This window comes from Camelus ferus, chromosome 1 (genome assembly GCF_009834535.1).
Source record: "Camelus ferus isolate YT-003-E chromosome 1, BCGSAC_Cfer_1.0, whole genome shotgun sequence".
Lineage (NCBI taxonomy): Eukaryota > Metazoa > Chordata > Mammalia > Artiodactyla > Camelidae > Camelus > Camelus ferus.
This window is the reverse complement of record NC_045696.1, coordinates 110659453-110686170: the sequence shown is the minus strand read 5'-3', so window position 1 is coordinate 110686170 and position 26718 is coordinate 110659453. Positions and strand designations below refer to the sequence as shown.

General features: G+C 34.5%; 1 protein-coding gene across 3 annotated transcripts in view; it reads left to right on the top strand.

Annotated features, from left to right (window-relative positions):
* DNAJC13 (DnaJ heat shock protein family (Hsp40) member C13) overlaps positions 1 to 26718 on the top strand; it is a 106767-nt gene that overhangs the window by 33031 nt on the left and 47018 nt on the right. For 2 of the 3 annotated variants that reach the window (XM_032488325.1, XM_014552018.2), the window contains 16 exons: positions 8054 to 8220; positions 8329 to 8408; positions 8495 to 8664; positions 9111 to 9210; positions 10888 to 10995; positions 11719 to 11874; positions 12644 to 12700; positions 14722 to 14843; positions 17067 to 17142; positions 17406 to 17501; positions 18284 to 18427; positions 21433 to 21447; positions 21983 to 22065; positions 23478 to 23631; positions 26105 to 26208; positions 26296 to 26455. In XM_032488325.1, the coding sequence (XP_032344216.1) occupies positions 8054 to 8220; positions 8329 to 8408; positions 8495 to 8664; positions 9111 to 9210; positions 10888 to 10995; positions 11719 to 11874; positions 12644 to 12700; positions 14722 to 14843; positions 17067 to 17142; positions 17406 to 17501; positions 18284 to 18427; positions 21433 to 21447; positions 21983 to 22065; positions 23478 to 23631; positions 26105 to 26208; positions 26296 to 26455 (1792 nt within the window). The remainder of the gene's footprint in view (positions 1 to 8053; positions 8221 to 8328; positions 8409 to 8494; positions 8665 to 9110; positions 9211 to 10887; positions 10996 to 11718; positions 11875 to 12643; positions 12701 to 14721; positions 14844 to 17066; positions 17143 to 17405; positions 17502 to 18283; positions 18428 to 21432; positions 21448 to 21982; positions 22066 to 23477; positions 23632 to 26104; positions 26209 to 26295; positions 26456 to 26718) is intronic. The other variant, XM_006176287.3, reaches the window with a different exon arrangement.

Sequence of the window (26718 nt, the reverse complement as noted above, 5' to 3'; positions counted from 1 at the left end):
TGTCTACCAAAGAGAATGAAAGCATGTGTCCACACAAAGACTTGCAGGTGAATTTGGTAATAACATTACTTAAAATAGCCAAACTAGAAGGAATCCATATGAAATTATCTATCTGTCTGTCTATCTATCTATCTGTCTGTCTATCTATCTATCTATCTGTCTGTCTGTCTGTCTATCTATCTGTCTGTCTATCTATCTGTCTGTCTGTCTGTCTGTCTGTCTGTCTGTCTGTCTGTCTATCTATCTATCTATCTATCTATCTATCTATCTATCTATCTATCTATCTATCTTCGGTGGTTTTCAATAGACAAAAGTGTTATATATCCATTCAGTTGAATAGTCCTCAGCAGTAAAAAGAACTAAACCTTAAACACATGTAATAAGTAAAATAAGCAAGACATGTAAGGACACGTAAGGCTACATATTAAATGACTTGGTTTCTGTAAATGTTTTTTAACAGACTTTATTTTTAGAGTAGTTTTAGGCTAATTATCAGTGTAGAGTATCTTTTCATGTGCCTGTTAACCATCTGTATGTCTTTCTTCTTTGGAGAAATGTCTGGTAAGGTCTTCTGCCCATTTTTTTAATTGCTGGGATTTTTGTAGTTATTGCTGTTGTTGAGTTGTATGAGTTGTTTTCATATTCTGGAATAAGCCCTTTGGGTCACATTGTTTGCAGATATTTTCTCCCAGTCATTAGATTGCCTTTTTGTTCATGGTTTTCTTTGCTGTGCAAAGGTTTATACATTTAATTAAGTACCTTTGATTAAGTACCATTTGTTTATTTTTACTTTTATTTCTATTTCCTTGGGAGACTAACTTAGGAAAACATTAATATGATCTATGTCAGAGAATGTTTTGCCTGTGTTCTCTTCTAGGAGTTTTATAGTGTCCTGTCTTATATTTAAGTCTTTAAGCCATTTTGAGTTTATTTTTGTGTCTGGTGTGAGGGAGTGTTGTAGCTTCATTGATTTACATGTGGCTGTCCAACTTTCCCCAAACCACTTACCAAATAGGCTGTCTTTTTTCCATTGTATATTCTTGCCTCCTTTGTCAAAGATTAATTGACTATGTGTGTGGGTTTATTTCCGGGATCTCTATTCTGTTCTGTTGATCCATGTCTTTTGTTTGTGCCAGCACCATGCTGTTTTGTTAGCTTTGTAGTATTGTCTGAAGTCTGGGAGAGTTATGCCCAGCTTTATTATTCTTCCTCAGGATTGATTTGGCAATTCTGGGTCCTTTGTGATTCCATATAAATTTCAGGGTTATTCTAGTTCTGTGAAAAATGTCCTGGGAATTTGATAGGAATCGCATTAAATCTGTAGATTGCTTTGGGTAGTATGGCTATTTTACAATCCAAGAGTATGGAGTATCTTTCCATATCTTTAAATGATCTTTATTTCCTTTATCAATGTTTTATAGTTGACAGCGTATAAGTTTTCCCTGTTGCAGTCAAGTTTATTCCTAAGAATTTTTTTTTGATGCAGTTTTAAAAGGGATAACTTTTTTACTTTCCTTTCTGATATTTCATTGTTAGTGGAAAGGCAAGCAACAGATTTATGTATATTAATCTTGTATTCTGCTACCTTGCTGAATTTGTTCATCAGTTCTAGTAGTTTTTATGTAGAGTCTTTAGAGTTTTCTATATAGACTATCATGTCATCTGCAGATAGTGATAGTTTTACCTCTTCTCTTTCAATTTAGATACATTGTATTTATTTTTCTTGTCCGATTGCTATGGCTAGGACTTCCGATACTATGCTGAACAGTAGTGGTGAGAGTGAACATCCTTATCTTGTTCCAGATTATAGCGGGAGTGCTTTCACCTTTTTGCTGTTGAGTTTTATGTTGGCTGTGGGTTTGTCATAAATAGCTTTTATTATGTTGAGATATGCTCCCTCTATACTGATTTTGGTGAGGGTTTTTTTTTTTTTTTTTTAAATAGGAATGAACGTTGAAATGTTATCAGGTCCTTTTTCTGCATCTATTGAGATGATCATATGGTTTTTGTCATTTCTTTTGTTGGTGTGGTATATCACAATGATTGATTTGCATATGTTGAACCATCCTTGTGACCCTGGGATGAATTCAACTTGATCATACATAGTGTATGATCTTTTTTATGCGTTGTTGGATTCTGTTTCCTAATATTTTATTGAGAATTTTTGCATCTATATTCATCAAAGATATTGGCCTGTAATTTTCTTTTTTGTTAGTGTCTTTGGTTTTGGTAGGGTGATAGTGGATTCATAGAATGAATCTGGGAGTGTTCTCTCCTCTTTAGTCTTTTGAAAGAGTTTGAGAAGGATCAGTGTAAGTTCTTCTTTGTATGTTTGGTAGAATTCCCCAGTAAGCCATCTGGTCCTGGACTTTTGTATGCAGGAAGTTTCTTTCATTACAGATTCTATTCACTTCTGGTGATTGCTCTTTTCAGAATATCTGCCTCTTCTTGATTCAGTTTTTGTGAGCTGTATGTTTCTAGAAAATTTTCCGTTTCTTTTACGTTATCCAATTTGTTGGCATAAAATTGTTCATAATGTTCTCTTATGGTTTTTTTGTATTTCTGTGGTACTGGTTGTAATTTGTCCTCTTTCATTTCTTATTTTGTTTATTTGGGTTCTGTCTTTTCTTTGTGAGACTAGCCAAAGGTTGACAATTTTGTTTACTCTTTCCAAAAACCATGTCCTTCTGTTACTGATTTTTTTCCTATTTTTTTTAATCTCTTTTGTTTCCTCTCTGATCTTCATTATTTCCTTCCTTCTGACTTTAGGTTTTGTTTATTCTTTTTCTAATTCTTTTAAGTGGTAGGTTAGGTTATTTATTTGAGAGGTGGTGTTTTTTTTGTTTGTTTGTTTGTTTGTTTGTTTGTTTGTTTGTTTTTTGGTATCACTGTGAACTTCCATCTTAGGACTGCTTTTGCTGCATCCCATAGATTTTGTATGGCTGTGATTCCATTATCATTTGTCTCAAGGTATTTTTTAATTTCCTCTTTGATTTCAACATTGACCCATTGGTTCTTCAGTAGCGTGTTGTTTAGTCTCCATATAATCATTTGTTTTGTTTTGTTTTCTTGTTTCTCTTTCTGTGGTTGACTTCTAGCTTCATGTCATTTTGGTCAGAAAAGATGCTTGAAATAATTTTTATCCTCTTAAATATGTTGAGGCCTGTTTTGTGTCCTATGTTGTCTGTCTTAGCGAATGTGTCATGTGCTCTTGAAAATAATGTGTACATTCTAAGTGAAGTAAGCCAGAAAGAGAAAGAAAAATACCATATGAGATTGCTCATATGTGGAATCTACAAAACAAAAACAAAAACAAACAAACAAACAAAAACAAAGCGTAAATAAAGGACAGAAATAGACTCACAGACAGAGAATACAGACTTGTGGTTACCAGGGGGGTGGAGGGTGGGAAGGGATAGACTGGGATTTCAAAATTGTAGAATAGACTACACTGTATGGCACAGGGAAATATACACAAAATGTTATGATAACTCACAGAGAAAAAAATGTGACAATGAGTGTGTATATGTCCATGAATAACTGAAAAATTGTGCTGAACACTGGAATTTGACACAACATTGTAAAATGATTATAAATCAATAAAAAATGTTAAAAAAAAAAAAAAGAAAAGAAAAGTGCCTGGCACAGAGTAAGCCTTCAAAAAAAAAAGAAAAAAAAAAAAAGAAAATAATGTGTAGTCTGTTTTTCTTGTTGCTGTTGTTGTTTGTTTTTTGTTTTGGATGTGATGTCCTGAAAATATCAGTTAAATCTAACTGTTCTGTTGTGTCATTTAGAATCTCTGTTACCTTATTGATTTTCTGTCTGGAAGATCTCTCCATTAGTGTTAGTGGGATGTTAAAGTATCTTACTATTAAAATCTGTTTTGTCTAATAGAAGTACTGCTTCTTGTCATTTCCATTTGCATGAAATATCATCTTCTATCCCCTCACTTTCAATGTGTGTCCTTTGTCCTAAAGTGTGTCTCTTGTGGGCAGCATATTATAGACTCCTATTTTATTATCCAGTCTTCCATCTGCGTTTTTTGATTTGAGCATTTAGTCCATTGACATTTAAGGTAATTATTGATAGATATGTATTTATTGCCATTTTGAATATTGTTTTCCAATTGATTTTAAATTTCTACTTTGTTCCTTTGTTTTTGTTTTTCCTTTTGTGGTTTGATGATTTTCTTTTGTATTATGCTTGAGTTCCCTTCTTGTTGGTTTTTGTACCTTTACTGTATGTTTTTGATTTGTGGTTACCCTGTTTTTCAAGTATTACCCATTACTGTATCTCCTTGCTTTAGACTGGTCATCATATAAGCTCAAGCATATTCTTTAAAAAATAAAATAAAAACAAAAAATACTACATTTTCTTACTGCCGTATTTTATGATTTTGATATCCTCTTTTACATCTTCATGTTTATCCTTTTGCTGTTTATTATCATTTTTCCAGTTGTGATTTTTCTTTTTCCTGTAGACTCTTGTTTTTCTATTTAGGGTATACCATGCAGTATTTCTTTTAGGATAGGTTTGGTATAGCTGTATTTTAGTTTTTGCTTGTCTGAGAAATTGTTTATTTCTCCATCTATTCTAAAATATAGTATTGCTTGGTAGAGTATACTAGGTTGCAGGTTTTTCCCTTCCTGGACTTTGAATATATGTTGCCACTCCCTTCTGGCCTGCAATGTTTCTGTAGAGAAATCAGCTGATAGCCTTATGGGGGTTCTCTTGTGACTAACTGTTTTTCTCTTGCTGCCTTTAGAATCCTCTCTTTTAATTTCTAATTTTTTGAGGGAAGGAGAGGTAATTAGATTTATCCACTTATTTATCATTTTTCATGGAGGTACTGGGGATTGAACCCAGGACCACATGCATGCTAGGCATTAAAATCCTCTTTAACTTTTGACATCTTAATTATAAAATGTCTTGGTGTAGGTCTTTTTGGGCTCATCTTGTTTGGAACCTGGGTATCTGTTTCCTTTTTTAGGTTTGGGAAGTTTTCAGCCATAATTTCTTCGAACACATTTTCAATCCTGTTTTCTCTTTCTTTTCTTTCAGGAGTCCCTGTTATATAATAATTGACTTGCTTTATGTTGTCCCATAGGTCTTGTATCTTTCTTTCATTTTTTTTTTTTTAATTTGTCTTTCTGTCTGCTGTTCTGATTGGGTGATTTCCATTATTCTGTCTCCCAGATCACATATTCATTCTTCTGCATTATTTAGTTTGCCATTTTTATTGCCTTTCACTCAACTTTTGTCTTTGCAAATGAGTTTTCTAATTTTAATTGTCTCTTCTTTATAGTTTCTAGTTCATTGTTACAGTGATCTGCATTTTATTGATAGCCTTTCTTAATTCCTTTATTATTTTTATTATCTCCTTTTGGAACTTGATATCTGTTAGACTGGAGAGTTCGGTTTCATTGTTTGTTCTTTCAGGGATTTCTCTTGTTCTTTTAATTGGAAGTGGGTCCTCTGCTTCTTCATTTTTCTTCCATTTCTCTGGCTCTATGAATTTAAGAGAAGCAGTTATCTACTGTGGTCTTGAAGGGCTAGTTTTATGTGCAGCATCCCTATGTAGTGTGGGTAAGTCTAACATTTTTTTTGTGTGAGGGCTGTTTTTAGTATGGGTGCCTGTAAAGTTTTTTCTTCTTGTGTGCTGGCTGTTACCCCTTTGATAGAGGGCGTGATTGATGTTGTGGTGACCAGATCCTGCACTAGATGTTGAGTTGGTGGCCTTGTCTTAGCTCTGTAGTTGTCACAGTCCTGTCATGGGTAGTAGCATCTGTTCCCCAGTTGTTGGAGTAGAAGCTGTCAGATCCTTTTCTGAGCTGTGGTGTGAGGTAGGTGGGTCTGGAGTGCTTCTGCTGGAAGAGGTGCCACTGCGTGTTCCTCTGAGCTGTCCACTGGGACATGTGCTCTCTGATGTTACCTGTCACCCATTGTGTATGCTCACAGAGTACACTGTTGTTGGCACTGCCTCTCCTCCTGCCTCAGCCATGGGAATGCAGGCAGTCAGCTCAGATGCCCCTCATGGTGCTGTGCTCACAAAGCCACCAGCACAGATCCATTGGCATAGATCCACTGGAGTAAGGTGCTGGGACCTGCCATGGGAGCTAAGGAGTCAGCCTGGAGGCTAGCCCCACCTCTGTGTGTGCACCCGTGGTGTCTGCAGCTGCTAACACAGGACCTGCTCCAGCTGTGAGAGGACCAATAATCTGCTTGGATGTCCTGCTGGCACTGAATTTACAGTGGATGGTGAGGTGAATCCGCTTTCCTGCTCTCAGAGCTTATGTGGGCAGAGCCATGGCCACTGTGGGCACGCCAGGAAGGAGACTGCTATGGTGGGATCCCAGCCCGCCCTTCGGTTCTCCTGTTAATGATGGGACTTTTATACCTGACTCAGGCTCCATCTTGCATCCACTCCCAGTTGCAGCCTGGCATGCTCCAGCCTCTTCGGGCTGTCTTGACACAGCCGTTGTCTCCCCAGGTCTGTCTGCTGAAGCCCGAGTTTCAGCACCCATTTCCTGCACACAACAGCAGAAACGTCTAGAGCTGGGGAGCGCAGGGCGGTGTTGAGGACAGTGTGCCCTGGTCTCTCTCTGTTCTTTTTGCCACAAGCCAGCTGCTACTCTCTCCTCTGAGCCTCTGAAGCTCCCCTCTGCCCCGGCTGATCTCCCAGCTGTTGTAGGGGGTTCCCAGGGTGAGGGAACCGTCCTTCCTTCACAGCTCCCTCCCAGGGGCCCGGGTCCTGATTCTTTTTCTTTTCTTTTGGTCATACCCGAATAGGTGGTATTCTTTGTTGCACTTTTGATTGTATGATATCTGCTAGAGCTCGGTAGGTATTCTTTGAGAATTGTTCCACGTGTAGGTGTATTTTTGACGTGTTTATGGCAGGAGGTGAGCTCCACATCCTTCTGTTCTGTCATCTTGATCTCTCCAGTTTATTTCTTTTTAGCACTGAATTATATTCTATTGTCTGGTTTATTTATCTACACATCTCTGAAAGACATTGTGGTTGCTCCAAGTTTTGGCAGTTATGAATGAAGCTCCTGTAAACATCTGTGTGCAGGTTTTGTTTGTATGTGAGTTTTAAACTCCTTTGGGTAAATACAAAGGAATGTGGTCATGTGGTAAGAGGATGTTGAGTTTTGTAAGAAACTGCCAAACTGTCTTCCAAAAGTGGCTGTATCATTTTGCATTCCAGCTGGCAATGAATGAAAGTTCCTGTTGCTCCACAGTCTTGTCAGCATTTGGTATTGTCATTGTTACAGATGATGGTCATTCTAACACTGGTGTAGTGGTTTCTTGTTTTAATTATCATTTCCCTGATGTCGTATGATGTAGAGCATCTTTCCATAAGCTTATTTGCCATCTGTGTATCTTCTTTGTTGAAATCTCTGCTAAGGATCTTTTTTTTTTTTTAATTGGATTGTTTTTCTTATTGCTGAATTTTAACTAAGAGTTCTTTGTATATTTTGAGTAATAGTCCTTTATCAGATATGTCTTTTGCAAATATTTGCTCCCAGCCTGTGGCTTGTCTTTTCATCTTCTTGATGAAATTTCTTGAAAAAGTGAAACCATAGGGACAGAAGCAGATTAAGTAGTTGCCTGAGGCTGGAGAGTTTTTTTGCAGGTGGGCACAAGGAGACGTTTTGGAGTGATGGAAGTACACCAAAACTGGTTTGTGGTGGTGATTGCACAGCTATATAAGTTCATTAAAGATTACCAAACTGTACATTCTAATTGACTTTTATGATTTATAAAACTGTAACCTCAGTAAACATGTTAAAAATAATCTTAAAATTAAAAAATAACGGAAAACAGTAAAGCTCCAGTGCCTTAGTAATTGTGCACAATATGTGACAGTAAAGTGAATTGCTCGTTTTGGTGCATCAGACTGTCTCCTAGAGCCCCTGTCCTTTTGTGCTTCCCTTGTCCCCAGAGTGCCCCCTCTGAGCAGGTTACCTGCTAAAGGGCCGATGCTGCCTTCTGAATCAAAGTTTCTCTTAGTTATCCATTTTAAAGTCTTTTTATTTTTAACCTTGCGTAGAGATTCCTTATTAGCAAGTTTGCTGGATGGAGTAAGAGCCTCTGGTAACAGAGATGTTTGTGTAAAAATGACACCCACTCATAAAGGTCAGCGATGGGGGTTACTGAGCATGCCTGTTGAGGAGGAGGTAGAGAGCCTTCATCTCAGATTCTTGGCTGCACCTCCAAGTAAGTATTGACTTCAATGTGATTGCATTTCCATCCGTCTATTTAGTAATAATACAAGAATTCCAGTGCGGATCTCTAAATCTTCTTAAACCTTTCGTCTCCTTACAGATGGCAACTTTGCAGATGCTGTATTCCGGTTCAACGCTAACATCTCATACAGTGGAGTTCTGCACGCAGTAACGCAGGATGTAAGATAAATTGTATCATAACTTGTTCACTGACTGTCACTAACTTTTGGTGTGGAAACTTTTTTGAAATGTTCTTCCTCACCTAGGGTCTCTTCTCAGAAAACAAAGAAAAGCTGATCAATAACGCCATAACAGCGTTATTGTCCCAAGAGGGAGATGTTGTTGCTTCAAATGCAGAACTTGAGAGTCAGTTCCAGGCCGTGAGGAGGCTTGTGGCTTCCAAAGCTGGTTTTCTAGCCTTTACTCAGCTTCCAAAGTAAGTTGTCTTCATTTTATTCAGAGAATTTGAACAAGTCAAAATAGCAAATAATTAGCAGTTTAACTCTATATAAAGACTAAAGCCTAGTACTTTGTAATATGGTGATACAGTAGTTTTTAGTCATGAGAAATAAAAAAGGAAGGTGAATGGAACTGACTTATTTATCCATTCACCCGTGATTTTACTGACTCTTGTTTTAGTGAATTTGAATGCAAAACCACAGGCCTTTTAGTTTTAATTAACCTTAAAAAAAAAAAAAAACTTCCCCTCAAAGAGAAAAATTATTATGAAAACTATGTTCCAGGGGTGGGATTCAAAGTATGTAATTGCTGTAGTAAAGCAATGGAAACGTAAATGGCTTATTACATTTTAATAATAAAATACATAATACAATACTACTCTGACATTGCTACTGTATGCTTGTTTTTTTTTTGTTCCACAAGGTTTCGGGAGCGTCTAGGAGTGAAGGTAGTAAAAGCTCTCAAGAGGAGCAACAATGGAGTAATCCATGCAGCTGTCGATATGCTTTGTGCCCTCATGTGTGTAAGTACTAGAGCTTTTAAGGAGACTGGTTTTGCTTATGTGGACTGATGGTTCAGATTTCCACAAACTTGGATTTTCATTGTACCAATTTAATTCTGTATTTCCTAACTTGGTCTCATAGCCATTTACTTATTTAAATAAACATTTGTTTAGCACAGCCTATAAAGTTGGCACTGTGCTATGTGTTAGAAATACATAGATTTTAAGACCAAGTTCTTCCTTGAAATTGGTGACAGTCTGGTAAGGTAGGCATGTGTATACATAAAGTATTAGGAGCCATGGGATCCCTAAAAAGCAATACTTAATTTTGGTTTTGTGGTGAGGAGAAGATAAAATGTTTTAGGCCAATCTTTCTGGAAGATGTTACACTTGATCTGAATCTTGAAAGGCAGACAGGTATTTTCTGTCTGTGAGAAGGCTTTTAAAAGCATATATTTGGGAAGCAGCAAATAATTGAATATGACTGGGGCATAATGTATGTTAGGGGCACATGGGATTGGGAGTTGCACTTAGAGATGTGTTCAGAGACAGTCACAAAAAGCCTTTTGCATCAGACAGAGAGTCTGGATAATATTAGATATGTACCCTTTAGTAAGGAACAGCTGAAAGATTTTTTCAACAGGGGAGTGGTAACATACCAGGTTTGAATTTTAGAAAGCTGATGGGTGGTATGTGGAGTGTAGATTACAGGTCAGGTTAGAGGCAGGTAGACCAAATTATCATGTAAGAAATGAGCTGCTGAGATATGGGGTAAAGAAGGCATGTTTGAAAGCTGAGAAATAAAGATCTAACTTGATGGGGATGGGGGGAAGCAACTGGTCAGTATAACTCTGAAGTTTCTGATTCATCCCAATTTTGTGTATAGTATATGGGACTTTATCTCCTTATATGAAGTGTTTTAGGCAGACTTAGTGGTATAGAATAAACATAAGTAATCACTTGTATAAAACCTTGCAATAATTCCCCAAAATGAGTTGTACTGTTTTTCCTACAAGTAATTCCATTAAAAGTTAGTGGAATAACTGGAACATAAAATAACGGTAAGAAGTAAACACATTGAGCCCTCATTACATATTAGATGTTGGCTGTGTATTTTACATGAATTATCTCATTTAAGCTTCAGAATAGCTCAATGGGATAAGTACTATTATTCCAACTTTGCAGCTGAGGAAAATCAAACTCGGAGAGTTAAAATAATTTAACTGTGCCTAAGGTCACCCATAGTCAGTAGCAGAATCAGGATTTGATCTTTACTCCTAAAATCCTGAAATCCTTTTTATGCTTTTAGTTTATTTCAGCAGTCAAAAGAGATCCTCTTGACAAGGAAGTATTTGCTAATTTTAGTACTTTTAAATGTTAATTTTTATCATTTTAAATTTAAATTATCAAATTGAAGAAGGAAGAATGGGTGTTACCTGCCTTTTAAGAAAGAGGTCTGTGACTTTTGAAGGGAGTTCCTTGTGCAGTGCTGTCTGCAGTTTCTTGTTGGGCAGATTATCCATGAAGTCTCAGACCCAAGGGAAATCATCACTTCTGCCTGTTTGTCATGTCACAAGTTTCCTCTTCTGCCCTAAACTTTAAAGTATTTTAATTCTTCCAGTGTTTAATGAGTACTCTTTATAAATGCCTTTTGTGTAATGTCACTGCTCATGAATTATCACTGTTTTTAATCAATAGCCCATGCATGATGACTATGACTTAAGACAGGAACAGCTAAACAAAGCTTCTCTTCTCTCTTCAAAGAAGTTTCTGGAAAACTTACTGGACAAATTTAATTCCCATGTGGTAAGTTATAATTAAATTCGTCTTAATTAGAGATACCATACGTCATTGAAAGGTATCTGGAAGTGCAACATGGATAGGTTTTTTTTGTTTGTTTTAATTGTGAACTTTAACTTTGATTGGTACTGGTCACAGTTCAGCTTGGACACTAATTATAAAATATTCTGTTTTAGGACTATATCCATTTATCTGGAAAGGATAAGTTGCAAAGCCTTTAGCTTTTTACAGTGATAGTCCAGATTTTTGCTTTTTTTTTCTCACTCTTTGAAAATGTCATTTTGAAATAAGTTGCTCTAAAAAAATTAGCCTAAGTCTTTGTTCCTCAGTCATTGGTAACAGTTTTGGAGATGGGCAGTCTATATAACATCTAGAAGGGATATGAACAAATTGCAAGTGTTGTCAAAGATTGCTTTTTATACAAATACACATAAACCTTAGTTATATGCTGTATGTAATTTAGTTATGTGTTTATGGAGTCTTGGTTATTCTCATGAAATTTGACTGAATTTTAATTAGTTTCCTTTTGAGATATGGTAAGCAGTGGATTTGCTACATTAGTGAAACGAGTACTGCTTGGAGTAGTACGTATGTTGAAAGTACTTTGAACCTCATGTTGGGAAGTTAGATATTTACTTCTACATATAGAATAACAAAGAAACCCATCACTGCTATGTTTTAAATGAAGCTCTCAGTCCTAAGCCAAGGCAATATGTTACTTCGTTTCAGGATCATGGGACTGGTGCCCTAGTTATTAGCTCACTCTTGGACTTCCTTACTTTTGCCCTCTGTGCTCCATATAGTGAGACAACGGAAGGGCAGCAGTTTGATATGCTCTTGGAGATGGTAGCATCCAATGGACGAACACTCTTTAAACTCTTTCAGGTGAGAGCTTATATTTTTATCAGATAACTGCTAATTGGAGAGGACCACTTTTGGGATCAGTTTGGTTTTAAAATAATACATGTACGCTTTTGTAGTAATATAAATAAATAAGCCTGTAGTAACATAAATAAATACAGCCTAGTACATCATCATATTATTTAATTCCATAGATTTCTTGGTGTTTCACACAGAGCTTTGTTGATGGCTTTTGACCACTATTTGACTGTTGCACATCTTTTCTACCTTATAAGTAGTGAAAAACTCATTTTTTTCTGTCGTGGGCCCAAAGTTCCCTTTTCTTTTACAAGTTCCCAAATAATAAGATGAGTTTTAACAGGGCAGTTCATAAGCAATTGAAAACATAGCATTTATTTATTGTATACATGTATATGTGTATGTATATGATATTTATATTTTTACTATATTATAAGTGTGAATTTATATTACTTTAATGTTTGATATTTATTATTCAGATAAGTAGAATATGTATTATTCAAATAAGTGCCAGCTGCAGCTGTTTCCTACTACTATAAGCTGTATGTTTTAAATATCCGTAAAGCTGTATTGTAATAACACCTAAAATTTTTAACTAGACTGTGACTTGACTTTGAGATGTATTCTTTACTAATTTTATGGCTTTTATCTTGCATAAAATTGTATATCCCTCTTAAGAGCAATGGCTGTATTTAGCTTTTGGAATGTATTTCTTTTCTTCTATGTTGGAATAAAATTCTTTTATTCTGTGATACTTTTTCTCCCCATTTTAAAGCATCCTTCCATGGCAATTATAAAGGGAGCTGGATTGGTTATGAAGGCAATAATAGAGGTGAGAGAACAATTTTGAAATCTTAAACTTAATAAGTGTTGATTGGCTATTTTAACTTGAGCTGACAAAATTACCTTTTAGTCGTTTATGGGAAATATGCAATTTTTCTGGATAAGGAGATTAATTTTAAATCTTTATTTAGAAATTTGTTTTATTAAACTCATTGCAGAAATAATCCTCAATAATTAAACTAAGAATTTGAAGTTCTTAAGTAAGTGGATTTTGAGCAGATAAATTTTTCTGGTCCTCCATTATTTGTTAGCTTTATTTTAAAAGAAAAGCTAACATTCTTTCTCTCTTCCTCTTTTTTGGGGGGATAGTGTTAATGGTATTGAAATCTTTAGGTACTGAATTTATATGGAAATCTAATGGAGTTAGTTGTTCGTAGCAAAGTGGTATCAAATACATATGGTAACAAAAGTTAGTTTCTCATGCTAATGTGCATATGATCAGGACATAATATTGTTGGGCACACGGTATTCCTTCTGCAGGATGCTTGCTTTAGCCTTCTGTTTTTTAGAGGACGAGATCATGGCTATGATTATCAGCGTGCATAGTGGATGTTTCACGATGATGCCAGTCTAAATGGCTTTTGAATTTGTGTATTCTTTGGTTATCATAGTAATTTGGATAAAATGTAAGAATGTTTGTTCCTTTTATCAAAAAGTTGCCATTTGTGGCTCATAAATATAAGTAGCTAAATAATAAGCACAGAGTTAGTATACTCTTAAGCAGCTATTTAAAAAATTACATATAGACATTAGATTGTTTGAGACATCAAAGCTTATTTGCATATTTAGTGTATATATGCAACTAAAGGCTGATTTTCCCCCCTCCAGTTAATGGGTTCTGTGCTTGATATTAGCTTCCAAAGTACCATATCTCTCACTTACAGAGCTTGAAGTAGCCAAGGACAGTAAGGACCATCAGACCATATGCAAGTGTATTTCCGACCTTGATCCATCAATATATTATCATTCATTCAGAAATATTTAATGAGTGCCAGCTATAACCAAAATGCCAACTTTGGCTTCCCTGTAAGTCACACATGTCAAATTCATAGCCAGTGACTGGAGCCAACTTCTGTATAAGGCAGACTTACTTCATGTATACTGAAATCCTGACAAATACTGTTTTCTGATTGGAAAGCAGCATGTGATCTTTTAAGAAACATTGAGATGTTCAGAACAAACACAAGAAACAAATAAATCACCTATATTTTTACCATCCAGAGACAACTGCTAATAGTATTTCAATTAATACCCTCTCAGACTGTGATCAAAATTATATACGCACATAGACATGCCAAGTATATATTTGTGTCCGCACTACATATTCATTTGTCAGAATGATACATGTACGTATTCATACTATGTGTATATTTGTATACACACTGCATATTCAGTTGTACTATGTACTTGTGCTTTTTTTCAGTAACATTGTGGACATTTTTACTTTGCAACAGGTTGTGTTAAGTATCTGCTTGCTTAATTCATACTTCTATCATTACCTTTAATTAGTAGTCCTGTCTGTCCTACACTTTTGTCAGAGTCCATAGAAACAGTGAAATGAGAACTACTCCAACATCACATCATTCTTTAAAAAACAGAAGATTATATCTTCACCATAAAAATGAGTATATCTCTTTAATTAAAAAGCCAGCCAGGTTTGCAGATGCCTCTGGTTGGAATTGCTGATTCATGTGAGTCCCCTCTCCCCTTCATTGGCTGACATACACTCAGGGAATGAACCTAATTTTAATATCAAGTTAAGCAAAGCATAATTCATAAGGTAAAGTTATCTGGGAACATTTAAACCTCATTCCAAAGGCAAATAATATTTTAAAAATGACTCGTACTACTATTCGCCTATGTTATTTTTGGATAATTGAATTGCATTTTTAATTTTTATTATATTGTATATGGAATAATTATTTTAACCAGAGATGTAAAAATAGTTTTACAATAGGATAGTTTGCTTTAGATTGCTGCTTTAGGGATCATCTTACCCTTTTTCCAAAGGAAGGTGACAAAGAAATTGCTACAAAAATGCAGGAGCTTGCCCTAAGTGAAGGTGCCTTACCTCGACACTTGCATACTGCGATGTTTACAATAAGCTCAGATCAAAGGATGCTTACGAATAGGTAGGTTAAATTTAATTTGCTGTAAGTTAACTTGCTATTTAGAGAATGGATTCAGATACTACATAAAACAAACTGAAAAAGCGTTTGGATTACACGAATGTTTTATTTTCTTTTGATTCACATGGTTCTTTTCCTTTCCTTATAGAAGAATTGTATCCAAATGATCATTGTCCCGGTCCCTGCATAACTTGGGAGGGAAAAAATAAAACCGTGTTTGATTTTTTTCCCCCCACTCTCCTCTTGTCAGGCTCTACACTCACAGTCATGGGACTGGAACATGGAAAAGAGTGCTTAGTAGCTTATGGAGCAAAAACCACATGCCCAGGACTTCCTCTGCCTTTCCTTCTGACCATCTTGCATGCAGATGGCCCCATGTGAAAACCTCATATAGTAGATTTTTTAAAAACTTTGGTCAGTTAGATACTCTAAGAATAAAGAAACCTTTATCTTCAACCAGCCTAACCTAAGCCTATCTGAAAACTTCTGTGGTTAAAGAATTTTTCCTTTGGGAAATCATGTTCTTTTTTATAATAATCCTTCAAATATGAGGAAACACATAAATCTATTCATTTACTCCAGGCTGTATGAATTCCATCCCTTTTAACTTTTCTTTATGGTTTCTGATATACAACCCTTTCATATATCCTTAGCACACCATATTATTACTCGTGACTAATATTAGTAAAAGATATGTATATATAATAAATATTTTAATCATGTTCTTTTTGGCTTTTAAAATAATGGCGTAATTGCTGACTTATGTTTACTTTGTTATGAAAATATAAATTTCATTTCTCTGTCACCTACATCTGACATTGGTGGTGGTTGTATGCTGCCTGCCAATAGTTTTCTGCTGTTTATACTAGTAAAAGAAACTACCTGCATCCCTCACTTGTAAATATTAGCCACAAAAGCAGTCTTCTGTGTGCCTATGAGGACAAAAGATTTAAAAGGAAGGTTATTTCCTGGGTATTACTGCCTTATTAGCAATGCTAATCACCAGTAGAGACTCAGTATGTGATGTCTTACTCCATTAAACCTCCACATTAGCCCTTAGCCTGCTGTGTTCCTCTTTATTTAAGTTAATCAGTTAGGTTCTCTACTGTGATGAGTCACAATATTGAAAAGCTGTCAAATTATAATAGAAATACCACTTTTCATTTGCATTGTTTTATCTTTTTACAAACTTCTACTATAAAATGTTCTCTCTCTTATCCATAAAAGCCTTTTTAGGAATCTGATATGATACTAAATTGCCAGTGAAGGAAATTACAAGTGTCTGTCCTTGAATATGTTAGCTTCCAAATAGGAAGAAGCATGAACAATTTTAGTAATGTTTGTTTATTTATTTATTTATTTATTTATTTATTTATTTATTTATTTATTTATTTATTTATTTATTTATTTTTGATGCCAGAACAAAGCACAATTCAGGTTTTCCTATTAAACTTTTTCTTCTGGGAATGTAATGTGTATAAACACATATAGGTGGTCATTTCCGTCACAGGTTTCCTGCCCATTCTTATTGTAAATGGCAGTTGAATCCCTAAAAAAGCACAGAAGGATCTGTGGTGATTAAAATACATTCCCTGCTCGTGGAGGAGCTTCCAGTCTGGGTGACAAATGTCATCTTGAGGGTTACAGTTAATAAATGACTGAGTCATAGATTCAACATGGATCTTAGATTTTCACTTTGAACCAAAATACGCTTTTAACTCAAAAGTGGGATAAATAGATTAATATGTTTTAAGTATTTTAAGTATTTTTTTCAGACTCCAAAACTGAAAATATTTTCTATCTCTGACCTTGTCAAGAAGTTTAAATTAGAACATAGTTGACTGTTGCTTATGTTCAGAGTTCCAAAGAATGGTAGAATGCTGTTACACAGCATTGTAATTGTTACACAGCCAATTATATGATCAAGTCTGACTGTCTTCCTATCTTTAAATGTGGCAGGAACCTACTTCTTCATGTTCCAGTCCATTGAAAATTAGTGAATTCATCAAGGAAGCATTTTAATTTGGAGAAAATCCTGAGATTTAGCAGTGTTTGTATTACTATCTCATTCATCTCTCCAAATTAAAATATTTTTAGTATTTAACATCAGAATGATTTTTTTTTTACTCTAGTCTTATTTCTTATATGATATTTTGTTCTTAAAAATTATTTTCTGTTCTAGTTGAGATACAGCAGCAAACCTTTCTCAACATCTGCTTTTTTCAGACAGCTAAGTAGACATTTAGTGGGACTCTGGACAGCTGATAATGCAACTGCGACAAACTTGTTGAAACGCATTTTGGTAAGTCAGTTGGATGACAGAAAAATTTATATATTCTTGCCCAGTAAAATTTTATTGTTATTTAAACTGTTAAGGGTTTTTTTCCGTTTATCTGTTTTTAATGTAAAAGCTACTTATCATAGGAGTTGTCATATAATAAATGCACCCCTCAATAGCTAAATCATAATATTAATTTTTGGATTTTGAAGGCTAGACTTTGTGTGTATGTGTGCGGTTGTTTTGAAAGATGGGTTTTATATTTTGTTTTTGTTTGCTATTTTTAGCCGCCAGGCCTTCTAGCATACCTGGACAGCTCAGATCCAGTTCCTGAGAAGGATGCTGATCGGATGCATGTTAGAGATAATGTAAAAATAGCAATGGTAAATATGCTTGTTCTGAGTATCTTTTCAGAATGCAAATACTTTTCCTGAAGTACACTAAAAAGTTTAGAAATAAACCAAGAATTTACTGTGTTAAATAGTAGTATTCTTTCAAAATAATTATAAACAGCTTCATTGAGGTAAATTTATATCCCAAAAATTCTTATCAGTTTTTAGTGTACACTTCAATTATCTTTAGTGTATTTTCTGAGTTGCAGTTATCACCACAGTCTAATTTTGTGAATAGTAATAATCTTGTATGTTTCATTTCTCTCACTCAGCATATTGGCACATTGAGGAATGGATTTTTTTTTTTAATTTCAAATGTATAAGGTGATATTTTATGCATAATATATAATTGATAAATGTTGTTGAAAGGGGCCAACACTGAAAAACTTAATTTAGGTAGGACTTTTTTCCTTACAAAGCGATCTTAATTATTAATGTTGGGCTATTTTTGAGAAAATTACTTAACATCTTTCAAGATAATGCTGTTATAATAATGTCTTGTATGTATTTTTTTTTCTGTCTGCCCCCATCTCCCACTTACATCTTGCCATCCCTCTAAAAAGATTCATCTTGAAAACTAGATAGAAAAGTTAAGATTTCTTGGACAAAAACTGTAATTGGCTGTAGAAATTTTCACTTTGTTTTTTTCACTGAGCCCTAACATTCAGGATTTATTTAACCGTGTAAAATAAATAGTGTGACTCAGCTTTACTTGGATTTTAAAAAATAAATTCACATATAGGACTGTAATGGAATTCAACATTATTTTACAGGATCAATATGGAAAATTTAATAAAGTCCCAGAGTGGCAAAGACTAGCTGGAAAAGCTGCTAAAGAAGTTGAAAAATTTGCCAAAGAAAAAGTGGATCTTGTGTTAATGCACTGGAGGGATAGAATGGGCATTGCACAAAAAGAGGTAAAAATAAAATCCCCTTCCAAACCTCTAGCATTTCTGTGTGTCCTGGTTACTTCCGGCGTTGCTGTTCACAGGCATGGAAGACATATTTCTGACTGAACACGTGAAGAAATGCCACCTAGATCTGATGATATTTTTATATAAATTTTTAATTCATAGTTTTATGACAATGATTAGTTATTAAATGTAAAATTCCCATCTTTTCTTCTTTAACTTCCAGTTTCTTTTTTTATTTTTTACATTTTTTGATTTATGATCATTTTACAATGTTGTGTCAAATTCCAGTGTAGAGCACAATTTTTCAGTTATACATGAACATATATATATTCATTGTCACATTTTTTTCTCTGTGAGCTACCATAAGATCTTGTGTATATTTCCCTGTGCTATACAGTATAATCTTGTTTGTCTGTTCTACGATTTTGAAATCCTGTCTATCCCTTCCCACCCTCCACCCCCTTGGCAACCACAAGTTTGTATTCTATGTCTGTGAGTCTGTTTCTGTTTTGTATTTATGCTTTGTTTGTTTGCTTTTGATTTTTTGTAACTTCCAGTTTCTATACTTTTAAATTTGTATGTATCTATTTCCTTCCTTCTCTGAACTTTGTTTTGTAGTCTTTCTTATTTAGCTTTTTTATTGAGAACTAGCCAGAAAAGTATTTTGGAAGTAAGAGTCACATTGTTAAATTAAATATACTGCGTGTACTTAAATTTTTCAACATTAGCTTCTCAGATCAAAGTCAGATCTAAAACAGTTTTAGTCTCATTTTTCAGCATGTAGTATGTGCTACAGAACCTAATTCAGTAATGTGCATTCTTCTGTCTACAATGGAATGTGCAGTGGTTAAGACTGACTTAAAAGTTTAATGTAAAAGATGTCTTGATCTCACGATTTTTGTTGACCACACTTATACATTTTTTCCCTTTCACTATCTCTTTTTTTTTGTAGTAGCTGTTTTCTTTTTCAAGGCAAAAGAAACGGGTTTCTTATGAATTTCTAACACAAATGGGTTTCTTACGAATTTCCAGAATATCTAAACATAAGGCATCAGGTGCAAGAGTACAAGTATTATAGTCTTGTGTGTCTATCTGGAATTGAGACCAAAATTCTGTTCTTTAGAATTTGAGCTAATTTTCATTGTTCCATGAAAATTGATTTTCACGAGTGACACATGCACTATATAAAGAATCATTAAACGGTCTAGTCTAGGATAGTAAAGAGAACACCGAACTTTGAATTGCTTAATCTGCATCTGACTCTATCATTTATTAACCCAAATGGCAAGTTATGGGTTTTCAGAATTTTACTTTCCTTTTTCATAAAATGAGAATATCAGTACTCTGTTCTCTATTCTATGGGCTTGCTTTGATTTGCAAGTAAGATAATAAATACTTTATACATGTCTGGTCCTGGTAATATTGCTATAGCATATACATAATTGAAAATCTGCAGGTATCATGTGAATGATTTTCACAGTTATTAAAAATTATAAGCTTCTGGCTTCAGGTAAATAAACTCAGTTCTAAAATAACAGTTGTTTCAAGCTGTTGGATACAATTATACTGAAAATAAGTTTTTGGCATCAGACTTCATACATAACATTTATCCAGCATAAGCTTGAACACAAAGCTATTTTAGCTAGCGTTGTGGATAACATCTGTTATTTAATGACAAAAATTCAGAGGGAAACAAATATATTTTTAGTATTAATAATGTTTCATTGGTCTGTTGGTTTCATTTACATGGGATGTTATCTGAAGTGTTGAGCAAATATAACACCAAATAGGTATGCTTGTCAGTGAATTATTTTGGTAGCAGACTATTTCTGCTAAGGTTTTGTTCTGCCAAGGTTACTGTTTTTAACATTAATTTCTTTATGAAACAGTGGATAATCTTTGTGTCTGTTTTATTTGTAGAAATATTAACACCAAAATATCTAATTAATGATCTTGTACTTTAGCTAAAGTCTGACAATTAACCATTGACCAGATTAACTGGCTAGTCTTGAAATGAACCACATTTCTTATATAATTAGAATGTTTATGACGTCAGTTGCATTTGTAGCTAATGTTCTGTGTTGGATTAATAATAACCGTTGGCTATGTATAAAACTGCTTTTTTCTTATTTATGTCATTTTCAACTTAGAGATTTTTTTCTTAGCCAGTTAGGACTTTAAGCCTTAGTCTCTTAATCAGTCAACTTAGTTTATAGAGAGCTAGTTCTTCTTTTTCTGTGGAGAGTTTACATTTTCATTACTGTAGCCTCCCAGCTTTTTGTCCTCAGGGCAGGGGAAATTGAAGAAAGAACTACTTAAATAGAGAATCTAAGGAAAGATCTGTCATTAAAACTGAAATTTGAACTGTTTATATACTTTATTCAGGTCACCTTACATTAGTCCTCATGATAGTGCACAGAATTAAAATTTGTAGGAAATACTTCCTTAATATGTTTTATATTTCAAGCAGCGTTTACTTTGTAAAATTTACTGCTCATTTAACCTTTATTCCTTCTGTGATGTCTAGTCTGTTTTCTTGCTTTATTTTATATGATTTGCCATTTCCTTAATGAAGTTACAGACTTTCATGTTTTAATCTATACTGCTTTCTACTTTTTGCTTCTGTCACATTGAGGATTAGAATTCTCATGTCTGAAATATCTACATGTTTTACTTGGAGTAACGATTCTTAACTTCTGGTCCATGTATGGACTTCCAAGAAATCTTTGAAATCTTCCCCTCTAATAGTAAGCCTTATAAATGTGTCTTTTTCTGGAGTAGAACCATATCTTTCTTTGAATTCTCAAATGGGTTTATGACTGCCTAAAATTCGAGTCATAGACTTAGAGAAGCAGGTGGGCCTTTTTCTGTCTAAAAGTAATAGACTTATATTGGTGACACCCTTGTGAAATTTGTGTAATAGGTAGTTTAGCAGATACAGGTTCCCTCTCTTATTTTTATTTTATTTAAAACTTTTTTATTTTTTCCTTTTTTACAATTAAATTCAGGACAGAAACAATATGGTGAGTTTAAGTCCCTGCTACATGTGTGAAATGCATTAAACTGCCTGGCATGTGGAGTCATCTTTGATAATTCTTTGTCTAATAAATTAAAGTCTCACTTCACATGTGTCTGAGTGTAGATACTTATTTCTTGTCCATTAGCTTCTCTTGGCTTTGGTAGCAGCTTAATAATAACCTGTAAAGTTTTGCACTTATTGTTTTGCCATGATTCTGTATTAACTGCATGTAAATGTTTAATAAAACAAGTCACTTTTTTTTTTTTAACTGATAACAGATTTTATTCTTTATCACTGTAAACTTTAACAAATTTTGGGGTTGAAACAATTCTAGGCTACATGGAAAATGTTTTAGCAACACTATAGAAATAAATGCTGGCAAACTGTTATATTGTGATGTAATCTAATATTCTATCTTCATATTTTGTTTCATTAAGTGTGTCTCTGCCAAAATCACTTACAAAATGATTATATTCTGACTGAGCTTATTTGGTAGCCCCAGATTGAGCACTATCAAGGTTTTTTTTTTTCTTTTCCAGAATATAAATCAAAAGCCAGTAGTTCTTCGAAAGAGAAGACAAAGAATAAAAATAGAAGCAAACTGGGATCTCTTCTATTATAGGTAAACTTTAAGTCTCTTTTCCAATTAATTAAATTTGGCATTGCCATTAGAAAAATCATGACTTTTTTCCTTTTTTTTTTTTTTTTTCCTGGCCTGTATCTAGTGCTTTACGCTATAGGTGTTTTCATGCTTTCAGAGTCAAGAACTATAACTGCTAAGATTGGTATGATTAGTGATGCTTCCATAAAATTAAGGCCTTTTATAGAGTGTTGGTAGTCTGAAGAGCCAGAGATACTTTTAGAATTTTATTAAGGTTTAGAGATGGTTACTTTAAGACACTTTATTATGGCTTATAAATAACTGTGTTGTAACTTCTTTAAAGCCTTGTTGAAAATAGAATCTTTAAAGAGTTGGATGATGAAAACATGAGTAGACTTGTAGGAAATGAGTATCCAAGTTAGCTGACCTCATATACTTTCTCAGCCTTTCTAGGATGCTGATCCCTTCTTTTCCCCATCTAATGCGCCATCCTCCCACCTCCCCAACACTCTTCCCTGCCACATGCATAGAAGGACTTTTAAGCAAACATTTTGGGGAGTTTGCAAACCTTTGAGATTACTCACAGTACTCAGCTGTGAGTGCAAGCTGAGCTATTGATTATACCTTGGGTAATAAAGGAAAAAATGTGCTTTGAAAACTTCCACAGTATTTTAAAAGTGTAGTATGTATATAGTATGGCCTTAAGAATATGCCTTGGTTTTCTTCCTCTGGAACCCTCAATTGTGTTGTCCCCCCTAGAATTCCCTTGGAACTCTGGCATCAGACTTTCTAGGAGGATTGCAGATTGAAAAGGAATGGATATGAAGCCCATCCATCCCTAGTTCAGACTTGTGTCCAGATGTATTACAATGGTTAAATAATTTCAGGAATAAAAGGAAAGTATTTTGAAAATGTCAGCCAGAGCTTGGCAGTTTAACAGTATACTTTTCTTAGGTAGTTTGTAACGTTCTAATGTAGAATGTCACTCATCCCACACACTTCACATCTAGTAATCCAGAGATTCTTATCCCTAACCTGAAATTTGATACCTGTTTATGGTTCTTTTCTGACTGGAATTTATATTAGCAATGAATATTGAAATTGAAATATCAGTTCTTTGTTTTGAAATTCACAGAGATTTGTTTTTTAGTTTGTGTTCATTTTTCCTTCAACATTTAGTATGAAAACTTTCAAACATACAGAAAAGGTGAAAGAATTTTACAATGAACACCTTTATACCAGTGACTAAAATTCTACCATTAACGTTTTACTATATTTACTTTACAGAGATTTTACTTTCTTTCTTTCCACTTGCTAAAGTTTATTCATTCCACTGTTTTGTTGTTTATTATGAGTTGTAGTAAGGCATATTTATAGGTTTTTTTTTTAATGTTTATTGCTTCCCACTATTTTCTGATTACATGTATGTCTAGGTTTGGTCAGGACCATGCCAGGTCAAACCTAATTTGGAATTTCAAAACACGAGAAGAATTGAGAGATAGTCTTGAATCTGAAATGAGAGCGTTTAATATTGATAGAGAGCTCGGTAGTGCTAATGTGATCTCCTGGAACCACCATGAATTTGAGGTAAATGTTAATTTGTGTGTGTGTGTGTGTGTGTGTGTGTGTTTTTAAGCATGTATTATTTTTTGACTTTTTCCAAAACTAAAAAAGTTTGTAGTTGTCTAACATATATCTTTACCTATCACTCTTAATTTTATGGAGGAAATACTGTAAAACTTTAACCTTTGCCTGAGATGAAAGAAAAATTAATTTTGTTAAGTGCCTGAGCTTTGTGCCTGAGAATGAAATTAACGCATTTGATCCTATGTATCCCAGATCTGTTCTTTAATTTTTTTTTTCCTACTTAGATTCTTGATTGAAACATATCTGTTCCTCTTGTTTCTTAATTAATTTTTGTGGTAGTTTGATTGTGAAGGTGGCCATTTTTTTTTGTGTTCTATTAAAATATTAACGTGAAAAATGACAAAATGAGAACAAGAAACGTGTTAGTGGTAGATGATCTTGTATGTTTCTGTATATAATTTAAACTTTTATTACAGCTGTAAATTTGAGCATGTGCATGACCCTGCTGGCTTTGCTCTTCCGCCCAGCTGCATGTCTGAAACATGCAATGATTTCTTTGTGCTTGTTCCCTCCTCTTTGAAAAACTTTCTTTATTTTGATTTTGGGAGTCCGTGTTCTCCTGGGTTTTCACCTTTACTGTCCATTCTTCCTTATTTATTCATTTTTCCTTTTTTCCCCAACTGTTAAATGTTGGCTGGTCCTGAAGGATCATCAGTTCTTGGACTTCTTTTCGTTTATATTTATCGCCTCAGTGATCTCATCCATTCTTGTGGTTTTAAATTTTTTTCTTTGCTGGTGGCTTCCAGATTTTTATCTACTGCTTAGACTTTCTTTCCTAGACTTCGTACTTTTATTCTAATATCTAATAATTAACTAGAATTTAGCTCTAAAACTGTTGTTTGTTTTTCCCTCGAAGCTACTTTACTTGAAGAGTTTCTGATTTTAGATAATGGCAGTTCTTTGTTTTCTAGTCAAAACCCTTGAAATTATCTTTTTCTCATGCCCCCAAATTTTGTCAGCAAATTGTATTCAGTGCACCATCAAAATTTACCCAGAACCCAGCCCTCTTACCTCTATATGATTGTAGCAACATCCCTGCTTCTCTACCTTTGCCTCTTTACAATCTATTACCAACATAATCGCAGTGTGATCTTGTTATAATGTAAAGTAGATCATGTTACTTCTCTGCTCAAAGCCCTGTGGTGCTCCTATTGGTTCCCGAGTTACTTAGCAAAAGCCTGGGTCCTTAAAATGACTTACAAGACGGCATCTGCACCTCCTAAACCCAGGCATTATTTCTTTGATCTCATCTCCTAACATTCTCTCTCTTGCTTTGGCGCATTGGCTTCCCTGAAAATGCCAAATTCATGTTCTTGACTCAAGATATTTCTACTTTCTGTTCCCTCTGTCTAGAGTATTCTTCTGTCCAGATAGCTTCATTTTCTTCTGGTCTTTCCCTGAATGTCATCTGAGTGTGCCTTCTCTGACCACCTTGTTTTAAAATGCATCCCTCTTCATAGACAGTCAGACAGACAGACACACATTGTCTCTATCCCCTTTCCCTGCTTCATTTCACTCTGTAGCACTTACTATCACCCAACTACCATATATGTTTTACTTTTTGTCTGCTACTTCTATAAGGACAGAAGTTTTTGTTTGTGTATTGCTGCATCCCTGATGACTAGAGCAGTGCATGGCATGCACCTTGTATTCTTAGTAAAGAAAAGTTTAATGAATTGAAATTCAGAATTTATAGGAAAAAGTGAAATGGATATACATATATACATATGTATATTTGATTTTGTATAGTTTATATTTTTAGAAATCAGTCATTTTAGGCTTTGTAAAAAGAATTTTAATAAACTGATCAAGGAATTCCTTCTTACGATTGCTTGCAAATCTTTGCTTGAGACAAGCAGCATGAGTACAGGGGTCATGATGCTGTCCTGGCTCCTGATCATGGGCCACTTCCTCATGTATCACCCCCAGTATGTGGCCTGGAGTAATTGGACATACAGAGAATGAATGCTGGATAAAAATGTACCATAAAATGTAGTTAATTGGGGGAGATGAAGGACGGCCTGAAGTACCTTGTGTGAGTTGGGCGAACTGTACGATGTGGGACCATTTGCTTCTTGCTTGATTGTGGCCAGCCAGGAAGGGAATGAAGCAGAAATCCCTGAATGATGTTTTGGTGCTAATCTTAAATCTTCTTGGATACCATATAGTCCTGTTTTTATCAGCAAGTTTTACATTCATAAAATTGGTATGTAATCCTGACTCTTAACATTTAAGTCATTAATAATAATGAATTACCAGATATTTTAGGAAATAATTTTTTTGTTCTTTTTAAAGCCTGTCTTATAAAGAAAAGAAAAAAGCTCTGAACAGAAAAATTTAAGAAGTGATTATGTGGAAATTGCCAAAAATCGATTGTAAACTAGAATAATGTAATTTGCTTTTATTAATAAAGGTTAAATATGAGTGCTTGGCAGAAGAAATCAAAATAGGAGACTATTACCTGAGATTACTGTTGGAGGAAGATGAGAATGAAGACAGTGGATCAATTAAGAGATCGTAAGCTTCTCTTCATGTCTTGTTATGTTTGTTTTCACTATTAGTTTCATGGCTAATTCTCCTGTGAACTTTTTTTTTCAAATCTAGGTATGAATTTTTCAATGAGCTCTATCATCGTTTCCTGCTCACCCCAAAAGTAAACATGAAGTGTTTATGTTTACAAGCCCTTGCTATTGTTTATGGCAGATGTCATGAAGAAATAGGACCTTTTACAGATACAAGATACATCATTGGAATGTTAGAGAGGGTAAGGATATCAAGAAAAGAAACTGCTATTTGGTAGTGTCATTGGGGTATATGTTCAATTTTCAAAACTAAAATTAAATTCTGTTTGATTACACTGCTACCATAGCTTTCTACATGAGTTTTTCTATATTGCATATTATGCTTTTTTAAATATAAGTTAGATGAATAGGAAAATAGTTAATGGGTTAGCATTTGTCCATGTCAGTGTATTTTTTTCAGTTGCTGCTTTTGAACGACTTTAGCAACCTATTTGCCAATCTTTAA